Here is a 19261-nt window from a genome sequence, read left to right on the forward strand (position 1 = left end):
GTGGATGGATGCATGAATGGGTGCATGGATGGATACATGGATGGATGGATGCCTGGATAAATGGATGAATGGATTATGCATGGATGGATGATTGACTGGCATAGTGTATGATATATTCAACTTATGTAATAAAGAGCAGTTACATAATAAGGTTCTCTATTACTCTTAGAGATTTGCTTTCATCTCCTGACTCCTGTTCTGTGTACTCTTTCTCACTCTCTACTGAGATTACTATCTCCTTCCTAACATGTCACTCCCTGCCTCTTGCTTAAAACCCTTTGATGGTTCCCCATCCCTAGTTTAAATTCTCTAACATGATTTTCAAAGCCTGGCATGAGCTAGCCTTTGCCTACTCCTCTAGTCTCACCTCCCATACTCTCAGCTCCGTCTACAACGAAGTATATGCTTTAACATGGCTAGTTCTCCCATGTCCATGTATGAACAGGTCCTCTGTAAGTAATGTGTTTCCTTGCCCTTTCTTGTTTCCACACTTTACCACCAAAGTATTTTGTTAATTTCCACCCATCCTTCAAGACTCAGTTCAGGTCTTAGTTCCCCAGATTCCCCAGGTGGGTGATTCTCTCCTAGCACTGTTCATACAATATTATAGCCATTTATTTACTTATCTGTCTTCTTTCTCTAGACTGGGGTTTCTGGGAAATAGAGTATATTTTATCTCTGAATTTTCAGCCATCATAGTGATTGGCATATGGTAGGCACTCAAGAAATGTGAATGAACAAGTGAATTCATGGAAGCAATGTTTATCCTGAGACAGCACTATCCAATCATTAAACTTTTCTTTTCTACCCTAGGTTTCTGATTCATCAAACCCATTTCTTAATCGAATGCTCAACAGAGATACTATCACAAGAATAACATATAAAAGTAAGTTTGGTTCCATTTCTTATACAACAGCTATTCTATAAAGGTTAGTTCCGTCTGAAGACAGCCAGAATCGATGATCTCCAAGGGCCCTTTTTAGCTTCATGATCCTTGGGTTCTGTAGAAAGTGACTCTGGAGAGTCACAGTTGGCTAAGAAACAGCCCATTTCAAAAAAAATTCCCTGGAGGGTCTTTGTCATCCACACCTGTCTAAGGCAATAATGATTATTATGAAGATGGTCATCGTTAACTCATGGATTGGTAATGAACCGGGGCACTCTATTAGCTGACAAACTACAGCACGGCAGCTAGTCATATTTGGGGCTTCACCAATTATGTGATGGAAAAAGCATTCACATGGTAGTTTGCATCCAACCTCAGCGCTTACAGAGCCCGACAGTAGGGCCGAGTCTCCCTCTCTGTGTCGCTGGGTCTCCCTTTCAGGTAGAGGCCAGCTGGCCTCTTCCTTCTTCTCATGTATGACCCACTGATCTAGAGGACTCTGTCCAGTTTCCTTGGGTTTCCAGGGTGTTTAGTCCCTAGAATCTTGACGCAGAAAAGAGAGAACAGTACAGCACTGGAAGGAGAAGAGGGGAATGGTGCTACTGTTGTCCACAGAAATTGCTGGATTTGGGAAAACTTATATGAAATAGTGCACATCAAGAGATGAAAGAAGTCAGGACAAAAATATATATCTTACCTGAAGTGGGATTAAGTCCTGACTTTGTCCTGAAGCAAGGAGCTTTCTCATTTTGAGTCTGTTTCCTCATCACTAAAGTGAAGAAGTTGAATTTCAGGTGTCTGAGGCCCTTCTGGGATTCTGAATCAAGCAATAGGTAAATAATGATTTTCACAGAAGTTAAAAGCAGCATGCAAACATTCTAACACTCCACTTCCCCTTGGACATCACCTGGAAGAATGAATGATGTTGTCTCCATAGCCATCCCCCCCTACCTCATCAGTACCCCAGTGGAGTCCTCTCTAAGCTAAGGAAGGGGTTGCCGACTTGTGTGGAAATAGCACATTTGATAACTGCCCATAAAAGATTTTATTAGTCTTTTAACTTTTTTGATTAAAAAAGCATGGAAATTAAATAAAATGTTTTCCAATAATCTTGAATTTGCAGTTTAGAGACTGTGAAAAGCCGTGAAATCACACATTAAGCCCCAACACACAATCTAACAGATTGCCAGCTGCAGAATCAATCATTAGTGAGACTTTCCTCCCCGCCCCACCCCCGGCACCGGTCTGATTAATTTTGAGCGATGTGGCTGCGGCTGAAGAAGAAAGTATCCATGTGGGTGTGCGCTATGGGAAGGTGTATCGATTCTGGTGCAAATAGGGACTGGAGAGCCAAGGTGACGGGTCTTGTTGGGACCCATAATGGATGGCTGTTTCGTGGCTGAGGGAGACTTCTGCTTCAGATGAGGCGTCCCTGCTGACTGCCACCCCCATCTGGTCTGCCGGAACTGAGAAGGACACACTTTGGCAATAGCTGACCTGCAAAGCGATGTTAAAACCCAAGACCTTGATTCATTTGTTCACTCACTCACTCCGCACATATCTATGGAGTGGCTCCTGAGTGCCAAGATATAGAGAGATCAATATAAAGGACATGTCTGAAAAAAATATATAAAGGACATGTCTGTCCACGAGGTCTTCACTATTTAGTTGGGGAGACAGACTCTCATAGTGTCTGATAAAGATTTGTGTAGCAAGGTCAGTGTTAAAAATATGAAAAGAATGCTTTCAAATTGTAGATCTGCGCAGAATTACATGGCAAGGTTGCACAAAGCAGGCACCATTCAAATAAGGACTGAATAGATGAATAACTATTTGCTGGGGAAAGAGAAAAGAGAAGGAAAGAGAGGGAGGAAGAGAGAGAGTGGGCTGGGGGAGGGCGGGGGAGAATGGAGGAAGGCGGCACATTCTAAGCCGGAAGAGCAGCATCTGCAGCAAAGAGAGCATTAAAAGGACGATGAAGCCCAGCCGGCGTGGCTCAGTGGTTGAGGATGGACCTATGAACCAAGAGGTCATAGATCAATTCCTAGTCAGGGCATATGCCTGGGTTGTGGATTCCATCCCCAATGTGGGGCATGCAGGAGGCAACCGATCAATGATTCTCTCTCCTCATTTCTCTCTCTCTCTCTCTCTCTCTCTCTCTCTCTCTCTCTCTCTCTCTCCCTCTCCCTTCCTCTCTGAAATCAATAAAAAATGTATATTTTAAAAAGACGATGAAGAGTTCAAAGGGAGGATCTCTGTCCTCATCAGCTCTTCATCTAACAGTAAACCCTATAAACATTGGTGATGATCTGAATTAATGGAGGCATGAAGGCCCCCTGACATAGCAGTGACAGGGAGTGAGTGGCAGGAAGGATGGTTGGGAGCCAGATCTTGAATGGTCTTGATTCCAGGCTGAGGAATGTATGCAGAAGATGTATTTGAAGAAATGCCCTCAGCACCTCTCCAGACTCCCTTCTAGAAATGCAAATAGAAGAGAGCAGGAACCCCTCCTTCTCTGTCCTTCATAATCTAGCTGTCAGAGCCAAGGGAAAAGAAAGGAGAACTAAGGAAGATAAAGAGACCCATGGGGAGAGGTAACTGCGTCATGCCCCCTAATCACAGGTATTTGGTGCTCCAACATTCATTGGGGGATAATGGAGGTGTTCCCAGGAGCACATTTATCATGCACCTGAAGGTTGGCACCCCAGGGATAATGATGGCCTGACCCGTGGGAATGGCCTAGACACGCTATGCCCAGAACTCTGGCTTCAGGGATTGATTTGCTCAGCAGGAAAGCGCCAGCACTCTTCCCTCCAGCTAAACTCCCTGAGGCAGCCAGCCTGTGCAGCAAGCAGGGGAGTGTCTGAAACAAGTCATTCACTAGGACACAGCCGGTGGGTGGGAAACACAAGCCTGAAAGTCTCTCCAGAGACTCAGCAGGAGGCAGCAGGTGATGCTGGCGTCAGCCCATGAATTCTAGTCAAGATGGAGACAGCACCACCTGCTCAGGGGCACCTCTCAGAATACTCTGCTTGCAAAGTAACTACAATGCTGATTCTTTCACATTCCATGAAATGCCTGGGGGTTTTTTCTCTTAATTCCAACTTGGGTTCAGTTTGAAGAGCCATCTCTTTGCTTTTTGCATTTGTTTCCACTTGGAAGGGGCATAAGCTAACACAGAACTTGGGGGAACTTTGAAAGTTCAAGCTCATACCATCCTAAGCTCTCTGCAACTCCTGCCTGTCCACTGGCATGGAACAACCAGTGGAAATCAGTGTCATACTGAAGGACATAGTGGCACTGCCATTATTGTCACATGTAGTAACCACGTAAGTCATGAGGTCTGTCTTCCTCATCAGTCTTCCCTTGGAGACCATTGTAATGAGAAGTCAACCTAAGACTCTGAGCAGAGAGTGACATGATCTGCTGACAAAGGGATCACTCTGTTTGCCTGATTGGGAATAGACTAGAGAGGAGCAAGGAGAAATGTTGGGAGATGATTGCAGCAATCCAAATGATGAGACATTGTAGATCATGACCAGGCTAATGTGGAGGAGGTGGAGAGAAATGATTGGGTATATTTTGAAGACATTTCTTGATAGATCAGATGTGTGATATGAACAAGAAGAATCAAGGATGACTAAGGTTTTTAGGCTGAGCAACTGGGAAGATGTTTCCATCAAGTGAGATGGGAAGACTGTTGATGAAACATATGAGTAGTGAGTGGGAAGGGAACTAGAAGTTTCAAGTATGTTAAGCTTGAGATGTCTACCAATAAGAGCTATGGAGTAGGCAGTTGAATATATGAGTCTAGATTTCAGGAGACAGAACTGAAGATATAAATGTGAAAATCACTGGGCTCCAGATGGCATTTTAACTGGGTGAAATCATGGGAGTGAGAATAGATAGAAAAGAGAGGCGGACATGTCCTCACTTTTAAAAGAGCAGCTCAAATCCTCATGACTAGGGATTGCAAATCATTTCTAAAAATATCTTTTAAATCCCACCCTCAAAGAGGCTCTTGTGTGTCTGTCTCATCAGCTAGCTGAGGAGGTGTGAGGAGGCTAGAACACCACGGAAGCATGCGGTGAAGTCACCACGAAATGGCAGCCAATAGGGACACCGTCCATTTGCTTAGTTTCATCATAGATTAAATGAGTAGGAGTGAAAAAGGAATTGTGCAAAATCATCCTCTTGAGCCAGTTAAGAAAATCAATGTCAGGCAATCCATAAAAAAAAAGAGGAAAGGAGGAGAATCTTGTCAAAGAACTGGGAATTTTAGAAGCCAGGTATCAAGCTGGTGAAAGTCACCATACTTATGAGAAAAACTAGAGGCCCAGTGCATGAAATTTGTTCACTTGAGGGGGGGGATCCCTCAGCCCGGCCTGTGCCCTCTCACAGTCCGGGAGCCCTTGGGGGATGTCCTACTGATGGCTTACTCCCCACAGGGAGCAGGCCTAAGCTGGTAGTCGGACACCCTTAGCGCTGCTCCTGAGGCGGCTGCACTCGCCAGCCATGAGCTGGCTTCTGGCTGAGCGGCACTCCCCCTGTGGGAGCACACTAACCACCAGGGGGCAGCTCCTGCATTGAGCGTCTGCCCCCTGGTGGTCAGTGCACGTCATAGTGAGCAGTTGAGTGGCTTTAGCATATCATTAGCATATTACACTCTGATTGGTTGAACGGATGACTGGATGACCAGATGACTGGATGACCAGACACTTAGCATATTAGGCTTTTATTATATAGGATGTGTTCTACTGAAGAGAGATGAAACTAGCAGACTTAGGCTCCAAGCTCTACCATTTCCATTGCTGTGTGGCTTCAGGCAAGTTTCTTAACATCTCTGAGATAACAATTTCATCATTGGTAAAATGAGTATATTAATACTGATATTGAGAGGGTTGGGGTGAGGATTAAGCAAGGTCATGAGTCAACTGCCTGGATAATGACTAGTATAAGTGCATAATTTGTATGTTTCTAAATTGTCCTAAACTGCATGGTCATTAAAGCCAGCTTCCTGAAGAGTGGGAGGTAGGTCACTATGATGCCAACTAAAAAATATGTTTAACATAAACACAATACAGGGCACACAGACAATACCTTGATCACTCTAAATGAAGTTTCAAGTTCACAGTTCCCATGGGTGAACCCATGCAGTCAATGGTAATGGCCTAGTGAGAATCCGCCATTTTCCTTGGAAGTTTGGATTTCATATATCTGAGCAAATCTTACAAAACACTCTCCCTAACCCAGACCAACAATGGGAAAGACCAGCCTGAATTAATTTAAGGCTGAATTTAGACAGCCTTCTGAATGAAATCCATTTTATTAAAGTTAAATTCCCCTTCAACAGATTGGGGGTCAAGACTAAAATCATGACATTGAAAAGTAGACTTCCTGAATGGATTTTCTGGAGGAGATATTGGTCATTTACTCAAAGTATTGTAATTTTTTAATGTGGTATTTTGGAAAGATGCCCGTATCCCTCCGTTTTCCTTGTGTTAATTAATTAGCAGGCACAGTGCCCCAATTATGTAAAACGTAACATTCCTATCGTTTTAATATCCACGTGACTTCATCAAGCTAGCATTTTTTCTTAATTTTATGGCATTTTAAAGTGGTGAAATTAGTGACTAATGGAGTGCAAAGAGCCTTCTTAAGTGGGTAAGAGGGAGTCGTTATTAGGACATTATGTGTAAATGAACTATTCCAATGTCCTAGGACAGTATAGCATTTTGGTAGCTTCATTCTCATTCAGTTACACATTCTCCATTCATTTCATACACAGTACTGTAAATACAATGGTGAACTTTAGTCCAAAAAGAATCCAAAAGATCACAGATCCCAAATTTGAAAGTGCCTGGCTGTTGTCTTAATGTATTTTCAACAAGGAAATAAAGACAGGACTGAAGGCGTTTCGAGGAGAGATTTTTAAGCATGGTGTTTTGACACACCATACAAGTCCCTTAAAACATCTTTTTCAGTCTTGCCTGTTTATAACTTTGCTTTAGCCCCCAACCCCAACCCAGCTAAAAGATGAATGTTTAGGCAAGGGGAGACCAGCTTGTCACCGCCTTCTATGTCTCAGTTCCTCGGGAAGTGTTTTGTGAGCCCGCTCCTCAGAGGGACAGGATGTTAAATGTGATGAAATGTCACCAGAGAATTTAAGCATATTGTTCCTCGTGCCTTTCTCGGTACTTAATTGAACTTGTACTTTCATTTCAAAGAACAGCTTTGGGAAGGTTTTCGCAGAATACGAAATGCAACATACCCATTCGTGTTGCAATCTAAGTAGTAACTCAAGTCGGTGAGGAACGGAGAAGGAGCAGCCTGCCTCCATGAATCCAATTCTCAGAGGCTCTTTCTTTCACTTGTTGTTTGTGTAGAACAAAAAAATCATATTACGTTATGCTTTAGTGATTGCCTTTTTTCATTTCAGTTGAATGTGCCTCCGATTACAAGAGGAACTGTCATTCCATATGAGAAAATTGCCGAATAGTTCCATACTGATCAGAAGGGAGTCCACTATTGATCTCTGGGACTGCCAAATCTTTTTCATTGGCATCGTTCTCTTTGGGGTTTTTTATTTTGTTTACATATAATTTTATTGATTTCAGAGAGGAAGGGAGAGGGAGAGGGAGATACAAACATCAATGATGAGAGAGAGTCATTGATCGGCTGCCTCTTGCACGCCCCACACTGGGGATCGAGCCCACAACCCAGGCAGGTGCCCCGACCGGGAATCAAAATGTGACCTTCTGGTTCATAGGTCGATGCTCCACCACTGAACCATGCCGGCCAGGCTGGTATCATTCTCTTTGAATGGGAACTTCATAATCTGGAAGGCAGGTGATGTTAAATCTCATCAGTGGTCCACATAAGTAAACACAATGCATTTAACAGAGGCTGCACTGTTGCTCAGACTAAGGCAAGATTCCCCCACTGTGCATTTCTAGGTGTTTTCATCATAGGTGCTTCTCTTAGGAAAAGAAAAAGAAAAAAAGTCAACTTGGGAATTGTGTCAATGACTAAGAACTCAGCATAACATAAATGATAGGCTTGTCAAGAGCATGTCATAAAATCAAAGGTACAGCCACCAACTTCTATAGTAATTTGGAAGAATAACACTGGGCTATGAACTGTGCATAAATATTTTATACCTATTGATTATGCAAGGGGTCTCCCTGTACTACAAAGATGTAGACAATACTAAAAAATTACAACATTGTCATACCAAAAATCTGACCTACGTAAGATACGTATCTATGTAAATTGTTTCTGTTGAATGACATTTCGAAGTCTATAGAATTCTTTTTTAATTGAAAATGACTTTAGTAATGTTCAGAATAATCTGGATATTTCCCCCAAGTAAGAGATTACAATACTTAGCCATGAAGGAAAAATAAGTTACTGACAAAGCACACAATTAGAACTTAAACTTGAATTAAGATGCCTGCTTGAAGTCCAGAGCTTGTCCCATATAAGCTATAGTCTCCTAAGATAGATAGATGGTGATGATGATAGACAGACAGGTGATAGATAGGTAAGGTAGATAGATAGATGAAATAAATAAGTAAAGAAAGAAAGAAAACCCCTCTATAAAACTATCCATGAAAATTTATGTGAACTCCTGCCATCACTTCTTCTCAGCAAATATCCTTAAAGCAAGCAGGGGCATGCATGATCACCCCACTGGCCTCGGAGACACCGCACCTTTGTGTCTCTCTGCTCATAAGCAACTCTGACCTCTAGATCTTTGCCACTCTTACTAATGAATAGAGCCGTGAGAGTCTGAGGACCAGAAGCCACTTTCAGTGCATTAGTTCTTAGGCTCCTTTGGTCTACGATGCCCAGAGGATAACACTGACATGCACAGATGGAGTTTTTCTGCGGGCTGCTGCATGGATGCGATCGCCTGTGGGTAATAATAATTAGTTCTTGGCCTGGTCAGCAGTGGAAGGCGCCCCAGTGTTCCTTGACACTAGGGCTGAAAACTGCTGGGTGTGCTCATGTTCTTTGCTCGGGTTGAATTGCCTGTGTCCTGCCAAATACACCAAGCAAGTCTCTGTGGGGAGAGAAGAAGAGATGAAAGGGTAGCCTATAGTTCTCAAATTCCAATTTCTAAAAGAGAGAACGCTGATTTAGTGTCAGCCTTTGAGTCCACATGGTGAGTGAAGTAGACAAGCATTGCATGTTAAATGCACACTAATTTCAGCAAGGCAAATATGCGGTTCGGGCATGTTTGGTGTAGAAACATGGTAAGACAACAGTCTCTGTCTCACCCTGATATCTTAGGATGTGATATGTAATGAGAGGGCTGAGCAGCACATACTTAAGTTAATGGTATAGACTGGAGCCTCCGAGAATGTTTCCCATCATCTGGCAGATGATGTTGCCTCTTCCTCCCTTAGTTTATGACCAGCACCACCAGCAGATGGAGCTGCTGGGCAGAAACCATTTCATTTATTCATTCATTCATTCATTCATTCAACCAATGTTTGTTGAGCACCCACTACACAGTGGACCCCATACTGGGGCTTGGGATTAGAGATAAAAGATGGAAGCCCTTCTCCCAAAGGCTCACAGCTTAGTGGAAACAGTAAGTAACTATTGGCAAGCAAATTCAGCAAATATGGTGGAAATGGAAGGCACCCAGCTGGGGAGAGCCAGGAGGCCTCGGAAAGGCCAAGCAGTGGTTTTCCTGGGGAAGGTGGGTGAGAACAGCCCAGGAAGGAAGGAGTGACATCATTGCTCCCCAGCATCGCTGAGTACTTTCCATGGACCAGGCCCTGTGCCAAGTACTTGAAAAACTTGATCTCATTCGTTCCTCAGACAACTCTGTGGGGCAAGTGTTCTGTCTTCGTCAGTCCTGAGTGCTATAACAAAGTACCGTATACACAACAGAAATTCACTTCACACAGTTCTAGAGGCCAAAAGTCCAAGATCAGGGCACCAGCATGTTAGGAATCTGGTGAGAAACCTCTCCTGGGTTGCAGAATTCTTGTTGCATCCTCACATGGTAGAAAAAGATGAGAGAGCTCTCTGGTGTTGCTTTGATGAGGGCCCTAATCCCATTCATGGGGGCTCCACCTTCCAAAGGCCCTACCTCCAAATACCATCACAATTGGGGGTTAGGACTTCAACATATGAATTTGGGTGGGGAGGACACAAACATTCAGTCCATTGCCTATCCCAACCATCTGCGTACTACAGATGTGGAAACAGGCTCAGAAGTTGTCTGCGTATCCATGGTCGCTTGGATGGTAAACAGCAAAGTCATCTCTCACACTCAGGCCTGAGTCCAGAGCTCACCCTCTTCACACTGGGTCTTTCCAAGTTCTGTAGTGTGAGGAAATAAATAGGGCAAAAGGTAAAGTATGAGAATTAGGGAGATTCGTGGAAAAAACAAAGTTGGTAAATGAGGGTGGTGGGAGGGCGGAAGCTGCCTACCTTCTCTGACGACTGTTGCATTTCTCTAAGGGGATCTGGACAAAGAGGAAGCTCCTGGTGGGACCACAGTGGGTAGTCTGAAGTACCATCATTACGCTGCTTTGGAAGCATTGTTACCTTGCTTTGTGGGTTAAATCCATGAATATGCCTCATTGTGCTTTTACCCCTTTCTCCCCCCCCACCCCCCCACCCCCACACACACACACACACCAATCCTTCCCTCAAATGTGGATGCAACACAGCCTGGTTGTGGTTTCAGAGAAACATAAATGTCCTTTTTTTTTTCCTCCAGTCATGCCTGGAATGCCCCTCATTCTACTGCCTCCTTCCTTCCCTCATTCCCACCACCACGCATAAAATAAAATAATGGCAGCATGCTTGAGTCCCAATATGCTCCGAGGGCAAGCTTGGTTAAACAAATCACATTGACCTTTAATAAAGATGTGCCAAATGCTTCCTTCTCTCATTCAATATGTAAATCTTCAGCCAAAGCACTGTCAGAGCAAGCATCATTAAGTGCACATCTGATCGCGCTGCCCCCCTGCTTAAAACCCTTCAGTGGCTCTGCATTGCCTATGGGATGAAGCCCAAACTCCCAGCAGCACAGAGAAGGACCTTCAGGTGTGGCCCCTGCTGACCCTCCAGCCCCATTTCTCACAACACCCTTCCCCCTGCATCTCATCTACATGCTGGCTGTCCCTGGGTATGCACTGCTCTGTATGTCCTTAGCTCTTTCTCCAGCATAACTGTCTACAGTGCCCTTGACAGCCACCCCCTGCCAGCCACACACTGATTAGCTCCTGTCATTCAAGATGCAATGCAGGTGAGCTCCTCAGCTAATCCTCTCCTGAGTCCCACCCCCAGGCAGAACTGACAGCTTCTCAATGTACTCAGTGCAGATACGCATCACTGTGTCTGCTGCTCCTTGATGCCTTCACTTAATTACATCCTGCTCTCCGACACCCAGCCTGACACGTACAAGGGGCTCAAGAAACAGAGCCAAGTGATGGACACTCACATGAGCTTGCTGTGTTGGCACCTGATCGAACTGCCAAGGTCCATCACGTCAGTGTGTGCTCTAGGCATCATGACTTTGTCATGGAAGCATATCACTCGAGCCAGGGTGCAGACCAGCCCAGCCATGTACCAGTCCCTGTGTCTCTCTTGAACGTGTCCTGAATCTCTGATGTTTTGATGGAAAGGCAGAAACATTTAAATGGAAAGACAAAGGAAGTCCTTTCTCCTAGAGTTGGTCTCCAAATGCAGCTTAACCAATCTCTCTCTCTCTCTCTCTCTCTGTTGTCAGACTTAACTTTTTCAGTCTTGTGATTGGATTTGGCCTGATTACTTTTCTTTCTAAAAGTAGTTCTTAATGTTCTTTTCATTAAGCAATGTTCAGGAACAAGAATGGTGACCAGGCAACCTTTCCACAGAACCTGAAGCCTTCAAATGGGCATTTTATTGTGACTATAATACTATGATCCCAGGTCTCAGGTACCATAACCAAATATTTGGCTCTCCTTTGTGTCCTTGTCATAGACCAAGGGTGGGCAACCCCTGGCGCACATGCCAAACATGGCACGCCAGTAACTTTTGCTGGCACGTAAAACCCTCTCTTATACTCTTCCATTTACAATTTTTTTCTTAATATTGACTTTTTATTTTTCAGATAAATTCAGTATAGGTGCATCTTAGATAAATAAATAATTTTACATAACAAGTTATCTTAAAGACCATAGACATGGATTGACAAGAGAGGGGAAGAGCAATTTCTATAACTCTGCCTTAACTCTTCCTGCCTTCCTAGATCCGACCAGTGTTTTGGTTTCAGCCTCAGACGCAACGGGTTTTCGTTGACAAGACAACCGCCTCACCTACTTATTCAAAATTTCACTCTATAAAAATGAAACCTTCTCTCTCGCTTTGCCCGCCAGTACTAACAAAAGGGGAATAAATTTCTATGTTTCTCTTGGCAGCAAAAGTCCCACTGATAATATCACACGGAGTCATAAAGTTTTCTGTCAGACTATCAGTGTACATGTATACATTAAAAAATAAATGTATTTTTCATCATCATATACTGTGTTTTTGTCGCTCGAATGAATTTTATTATTTCTTCAAGGTTCTTCACATACGTATACCTTAAGAGATATCAAGTAGGCGTAACATGTTCTGAAAAAATTAGGGTTGGCACGCAGAAGAATTTTGAGTCAGAGATTTTGCTGGTTTTGGCACGCACTCACAAAAAGGTTGCCCACCCCTGTCATAGACCACATTTCTTTTCATCAATATTCAGTGTTGCATCCTGCAGGAAGAATGTGCTTCCTCGAATCTTTGATGTCAACCTTGGGCGTGTGATTTTTTTGACTACCCAAAAGTGCACAGGAGTAACATACACCACTTCTGGGATGGGCACTTCTCCTATCATTGCAACTCACCAAGGTCCAGAAGGCACCTATCCTAAGAGTTTAGACAGCAATGACATGGAGGAAGCCCTCAGCCAACCTAGAATGGACATGTATGTCGGCAAGAAATAAACTTTTGTGGTTTAAAATGATTGAGATTTGGGGAACTGTTTGTTACTGCAGCCTATCCTGACAGATGCAGTCTTCTGGAATCAGAAAAGGGAAAAAATAATCAGCAATACCAGCACTTTCTCAAGAAACCTAATTCTTAAGTCATTCTTATTTCCTTCTCTAGATGATGCGTATTTACTACAGGGACTTAATATAGAAGAACTGTATCCAGAGACCTCTAGTTTCATTACTTATGATGGGTCGATGACTATCCCACCCTGCTATGAGACGGCAAGTTGGATAATAATGAACAAGCCTGTCTATATAACAAGGATGCAGGTGAGCTTCTCTGTGGTCTTTTAGCGAATGGGGAAGATGATGTGAAGACTGGCTGTGTTTGTGAAATACCTATTGTATTAGTTGGCTAGAAATGCTTTAATAAAGTACTGCAAACGGTGGCTTAAAGAGCAGAAATGTATTGTCTCACAGTTCTACAGGCTATAAATCCAAGATCGAGGTGTCAGTAGGATTGGTTCCTTCTGAGGGAGTGAGGAAGAATCTGTTGCATGCCTCTTCTCTGGTTTCTGGTGCTTTCTGGCAATCTTTGGTGTTCCTTGACTTGTAGAAGCATCACCCACACTCTGCCTTCATCTTCACATGGTGTTCTCCCTATGTCCGTGTTTCTTTGTCCAAGTCCCCCTTTTTTATAAGGACACTATTTTAGAGAGGAAGGGAGAGGGATAGAGAGATAGAAACATCTATGATGAGAATCATTGGATCGGCTGCCTCCTGCACGTCCCGCCACTGGGGATAGAGCCTGCAACCCAGGCATGTGCCCTTAGCCGGAATCGAACCTACACTCTGCCTTCATCTTCACATGGTGTTCTCCCTATGTCTGTGTTTCTTTGTCCAAGTCCCCCTTTTTTATAAGGACACCAGTCATATGGCATTAGGGGCCACCCAATAACCTCATCTTAGCTAATTACATCCAAAATGACCTTATTTCTAAATAAGGTTGCTTTCTGAGGTATTGGGGATTAGGACTTTAACTTATGAATTTTGAGAGTACACAATTCAATTAATCACACCTGTATTGAAAGAATCAGCATCTAAAAAGGCTTAGCATGAACTGATTGTAGAAGTATCCATTTGTCTGAGAAAGAACAGCAGAGTTAGTTCCCAAAGTGCTCTACAGCAATAGTGTTCAGAAAGCAAATGAGCAAAATGGATGATATGGTCAAATATGTTTGAAAATGCTGGATTAATAAAGAGTTAAATAGATTTCACTGTTCAGAAACTTCCCAGACCTTTAAAATGATAATAATTATGTCAGTCTCCAAGAGGAAGCGATAGGTTATGTAGCATTTCACAAACATATTTGAATGTGGAGTTCTTCAGAGCATCTCATAGTAGTTCTCATAACGCTGGCTTGGATCCTTCAGAACTCGACTGGAACCAGGAGCTCTGGCCTCTGAGGCAAGCTTTGGTTCATTATGCGCTCATTTTGTGCTCCTAGGGCTGTCACCCCCTCCTGTGAAATAAATACTGCTCTTTATGATGCGGGGGTAAATTACACAAGTCTGTTCCAGCTCTGACATGCTCTGATTCTGGGATCCCGTGACAGCTCAGAGGAAAGATGAGCAAAGGAAGCAGACTCCATTCTCCTTTACAGGATATGTCCAGTTGACCTTTGAATAACTTGTCCACCTATATGCAAATTTTTTAAATAATTGCTTGTGGTTGGGAGTGCACGGATACAGAGAGCTAACTCTATGCATTGTTCTATGCCATTTTATACAGGGGACTTGAGCATTTGTGGATTTTGGTATTGGGCGGGGGGGCGGTAGGGGTGTCTCTATAAGCAATCCCTGATGGATACCAAGGGACAACTACGTTTTGGGGGAAGTCAAAAGTTATATGCAGATTTTCAACTGCACAGAGGGCGGGTACCCTAACCCCCACATTGCTCAAGGATCAACTATACTTACAGCCCAAAAACAGTGTGAACAGTTTGAACTCCCTGACCCTGTCTGTATTGGTTAGGACTCTTGGTGACAAGCAACCTCTTCCAGATAAACTCAAAGAAAATGTTTGTTCAGGAGATACTAGGCATCTTAAGGAATTTAATATCAGAAAGTGATGTCAGGAACTCGCTGGGATTAGAACCCCAGACACCCTTTATCTCTGTTCTCTTCTGCTTCTTGCCACCCATTCGCTTCATTCTTCTCTCCTGCTCAAAACTACTCCTTTGCTTCTCAGTCCTGGGGTGGAACTTGGCTGGAAACATTTCAGTCCAGCTCTTTGATTTCACAGAAAAGGAACCAAACTAATCCAGCTTAGTTTCGCTCTGGCCCCTGGACCAGTCACTGTAGTTTGGATAATACCCATGTGCGGGAATAATTCCCTGAATTGTTGACAATTATTGAACCATGGGGTATAAGAGAAAGAGACCCTGGAGAACAGCTAGTTGGATTTCCTCCTTTGACAGAGAGTGTGTTTGAGGATAAAACAGAGTAATCGACTTGTTCAGAGGCATCCATGAGCTACTGAGCTACAAGGGAGGCTCACTCCACACATGGCAGCATCATTGGGCCCCCAGCTCAGCTGAATCCGCACAACCAGGGGCTCACATGGCCCTAGCCTGGCTTGGCCAGTCTACACAGTCTTCTTCCCTGGTGTATGTAAGAGGATGGGTGGATCTCACAGCTTTCTCTCTCCGCAGATGCATTCCTTACGCCTGCTCAGCCAGAATCAGCCATCTCAGATCTTTCTGAGCATGAGTGACAACTTCAGGCCCGTCCAGCACCTCAACAACCGCTGTATCCGCACCAACATCAACTTCAGTTTACAGGGGAAGGACTGTCCCAACAACCGGGCCCAGAAGCTTCAGTATAGAGGTGAGTGCATGGCTCAGAGGGCACTGGGCCAGGCCAGAACTCAGTCCTCCTGCTTACACCTGTCCTTGAAGGCCTGGCGTTTTCTCCCATTATCAGAATCGTGATTATAAATTATAATTTAGACCACCACCTTCCATGTGCATGGCGCTTTCCTGTTGATAAAGCCTATATATTAGAGATAGAGGTCAAACTTTAAATTCCTCTGTTTTGATTCTGGTTCAGGCAAAACAGCCTTTTCATTGCCATTGTACAGAAGAGCCAGAGAGGCTGATTTTGTTCAAGGTCATGTGTTAGAACAGACAGCTAGAAGCATTGGAGCTTTTATTTATGTGCATGATGAGCCCCTTTCTGCTAAAAGGTGAGCAAATGCTCTGGATGCCAGGCCGTTGGGATACAAGGAGGTAATGTGTGTGAATGCATCCTTTTCTGGTGCTATGTCCCTAGAAGTGACAATTATTCCTACTATGGGAGATATTCAAAACAACTCCCACCTCCTGTAACCCTCTGGTCCACACCAGCCCTCTCTCTTCCCTTCTGCACACTAAGTATGTGTTTGATCATGGTACTCAGCACTCAACATGGAAGGAAGAAGGCAGAGTGGTGTCGTGGAGACGCCTTTGACTCAGAGTCAGGACACCCAAGTTCCGGACCTGGTTCTGTCACTAACAAACTATGCAAACCCAGCCAAATCATTTACCCAGTAGACCTCACTTTTTTATGATAATCCCTATACCATCTACCTCACCACTTGTTGTGAGGAATGAACGAGAGCCTGGATGGTGAGGCCCTTTGTAGCAATAACGTGCTGCTCAAATATGGGGCTATAGATATTACCAGACAGCTTCTCGAAGCAGCTACCACCACTGCCTTTGGCCCCCCCACTTCATCTCTCCTACTTTCCCCACATTTTCCTCTTTCTTTTTTCTCAGACACATGTAGAGTGCCAAAACTATAATTTTCTGTTCCCTTCAAGCCAGAGCTACCGACAAATAAATACTCAACCCATTGATTAAGCCTTCTCTTTATTCAACCCCTATTTATTGTGCATCTACTATGTGCCAGGCACTTAGCTTGGTGACGAGGATACAGTGTGATGCAGACAGATATGACCCCATCCATCCAGCACATGTAGTCTACAGCAGGGTGTGGACTTTTTGAGACATACACCAGTCATATTGGATTAGGGCCCACCCCTGTAACCTCATCTTAGCTAATTATATCTGTAATTACCTTATTTCCAAATAAGGTTGCATTCTGAGGTATTAGGGGTTAGGTTATGAATTTGGGGGGTATACAATTCATCTCATCACATCTATGTTTAAATAATCAGCATCTGAAAAGGCTTAGTATGAACTGATTGTAGAATTATTGACCTGTCTGAGAAAGAACCAGCAGGGTTAGTTCTCAAAATGCTCTACAGCAATAATGTTCAGAAAGCAAGTTGAGTAAAAGGGATGTTGGTCAACTATGTTTGAAAAATCTGGATTTAAAAAGGGTTAAATAGATTTTATCACTGGGAGACTTCCCAAGCCTTTATAATGATAATAATTATGCCAGTCTTCAAGAGGAAGCAATAGGATATGTAGCATTTCACAAACCTATTTGAATGTGGAATTTTCTGCCACACTCTGATGTTATAGTGTGAAAGAGGCCATAGGTAATATGTAAATAAATGGTGTGGCTGTATTCCAATAAAACTTTATTTATAAAAACTGATATGGGCTGGATTTGACCTGTTGGCTGTCATTTGCCCAACCGTGGTCTAGAGCAAAACTTTCTGTGATGATAAACATGTTCTATATCTGCATTGTTCAACAGGGTAGCTTCTAGCCACATGTAGCTATTGAACAGTTGAAGTGTGACTAGTAGAGTGAGGCAACTAAATTTTTTATTTAATTTTTCATTAATTTAAATTTATGGTAGCTGCATGTGACTGGTATGGGGACAATAATTTTGAATAGAGGTTCCTGGGGAAGTAGAGGGGTTCTAGGGATACATAAAAGTAAGCAGGCATTTACAGACCTGTTCCTTCTCCTTTGTAGTAAGTGCCCCAAATTCTGTGCCAACTAGTTCAACTATGCCTTGTTTTTACATTGTGTGTGTGTGTGTGTGTGTGTGTGTGTGTGTTTCTTTCTCTCTCTTTCCAGTAAATGAATGGCTCCTCAAGTAGGGAACTAGCCCAAGAAGAATTCCATCTCAGTGAAATCTACAACTGTGAACTGACGTAACCTGGAATGTCCCCTTCTTTCTTCTCGCTCCTTCCCTTTTCTCAAGCCTCATTCACTCTTTGGACTGGCCCCATCTTCATGAAAAGTGTCTGCAAAAACATGGCAGAAGACACACACGCACACATACATACGCACACACCTGCAAACATATCTACACACATACATGCACAGCCTTCAAGATGGGAAGTCAAGTTTTCAGAAACAAAAGGTTCATTCATAAGAGGTCTTAGAAGAAAATAACCAGTTAACCCGATTACAATTTTGATACTGTTTTCCTGAACTAATAAATCTACCCAGTGAGACTTTTCAGCCTTTGTACATACAGAATTCTTCCAAAAGAGAGAGGAGGAAACATGGCTCTCACAGCATCAAGCAGACTTTGTGCTTTGCATCGAGTAATCTCAGATAGTGTCCTAGGATCCTTGGAGGGTGCTGGTGGCAGGTGAGCCAGGACAGAGGTGGCCAAGGACACTTATTTCTAGATTCTGATTCTTCTGTTTACTCAACAATTTAACAAGAAAAAAAAAGGACAGACATTGAAGAGATACACATTGTATATATATATCACCGCAGACTATAAAGAAATTGAATTATTTCCCCTTCGTCACATATCTGTAGTAGGATTTGCCAAGATCAGATCCATTTGCTGTTTCTTGTTTTCCAAAGGTCACACATTGTGTTTGGTTATTGTTAACAGCTCAATAAATGGGTTTAACGACTTAATTTTATTTTTCTGGCTTTGGTCTGTTCTCCCTCCTTACAGGCTAAGCCCTGGCCCCATGCAGCTGCATTCTTTGGTTTCACTTGTTCCTTCATCTACGTGTTTTGTTCATTTGCAGCCCGTTTTTTACTGAGTTTGTGGCAATCAGGAATGCATTTGCTAAGCAAGTATAACTTTAATTACCCTCCGTGGCTCCATCATTCATACGAGGGGAGCTCCAGCCTGAGCTAGCAGGCTACCGATTCCTTGCGTTTTAAAACTGCCATCCCCCGCCCCCTGTGATGCTCCCTTGAAGGAATGCACTTTGCCTTGTAAATTCCTGGGGAAGGGGTGTCTTTTCTCTCCGGGTGCAGCTGGATCTCACAAAGTACAAACGAATGCCTTTCTTTCCTTGTTTATAATGGTCACTCACTGTGTTTGGTTACTGTCAAGAAATCAATAAATGTGTTTAACAAGTTACCCAGGACCCATGTCTGAGTTTATCAAAGGATGCTCCCTGCTGAAGCCCCTGAGTCCTGCTACGTTCACAAGCAATTGTATTATGGCCAGCAGGGCAGCCAGAG

The 19261-nt window shown here is 43.5% G+C and overlaps 1 protein-coding gene across 1 annotated transcript in view; it reads left to right on the forward strand.

Moving 5' to 3' along the window:
* The window catches only part of CA10 (carbonic anhydrase 10), a 360899-nt gene extending 342314 nt beyond the window's left edge, over positions 1–18585 (forward strand). The window contains exons 6-9 of the mRNA XM_006099862.3: positions 814–886; positions 13037–13191; positions 15575–15749; positions 17897–18585. Of these exons, the coding sequence (XP_006099924.1) occupies positions 814–886; positions 13037–13191; positions 15575–15749; positions 17897–17919 (426 nt within the window). The 3' untranslated portion in view covers positions 17920–18585. The remainder of the gene's footprint in view (positions 1–813; positions 887–13036; positions 13192–15574; positions 15750–17896) is intronic.
* Positions 18586–19261: the final 676 nt, after the last annotated feature.

This window comes from Myotis lucifugus, unplaced genomic scaffold (assembly GCF_000147115.1).
Source record: "Myotis lucifugus unplaced genomic scaffold, Myoluc2.0 scaffold_287, whole genome shotgun sequence".
NCBI lineage: Eukaryota > Metazoa > Chordata > Mammalia > Chiroptera > Vespertilionidae > Myotis > Myotis lucifugus.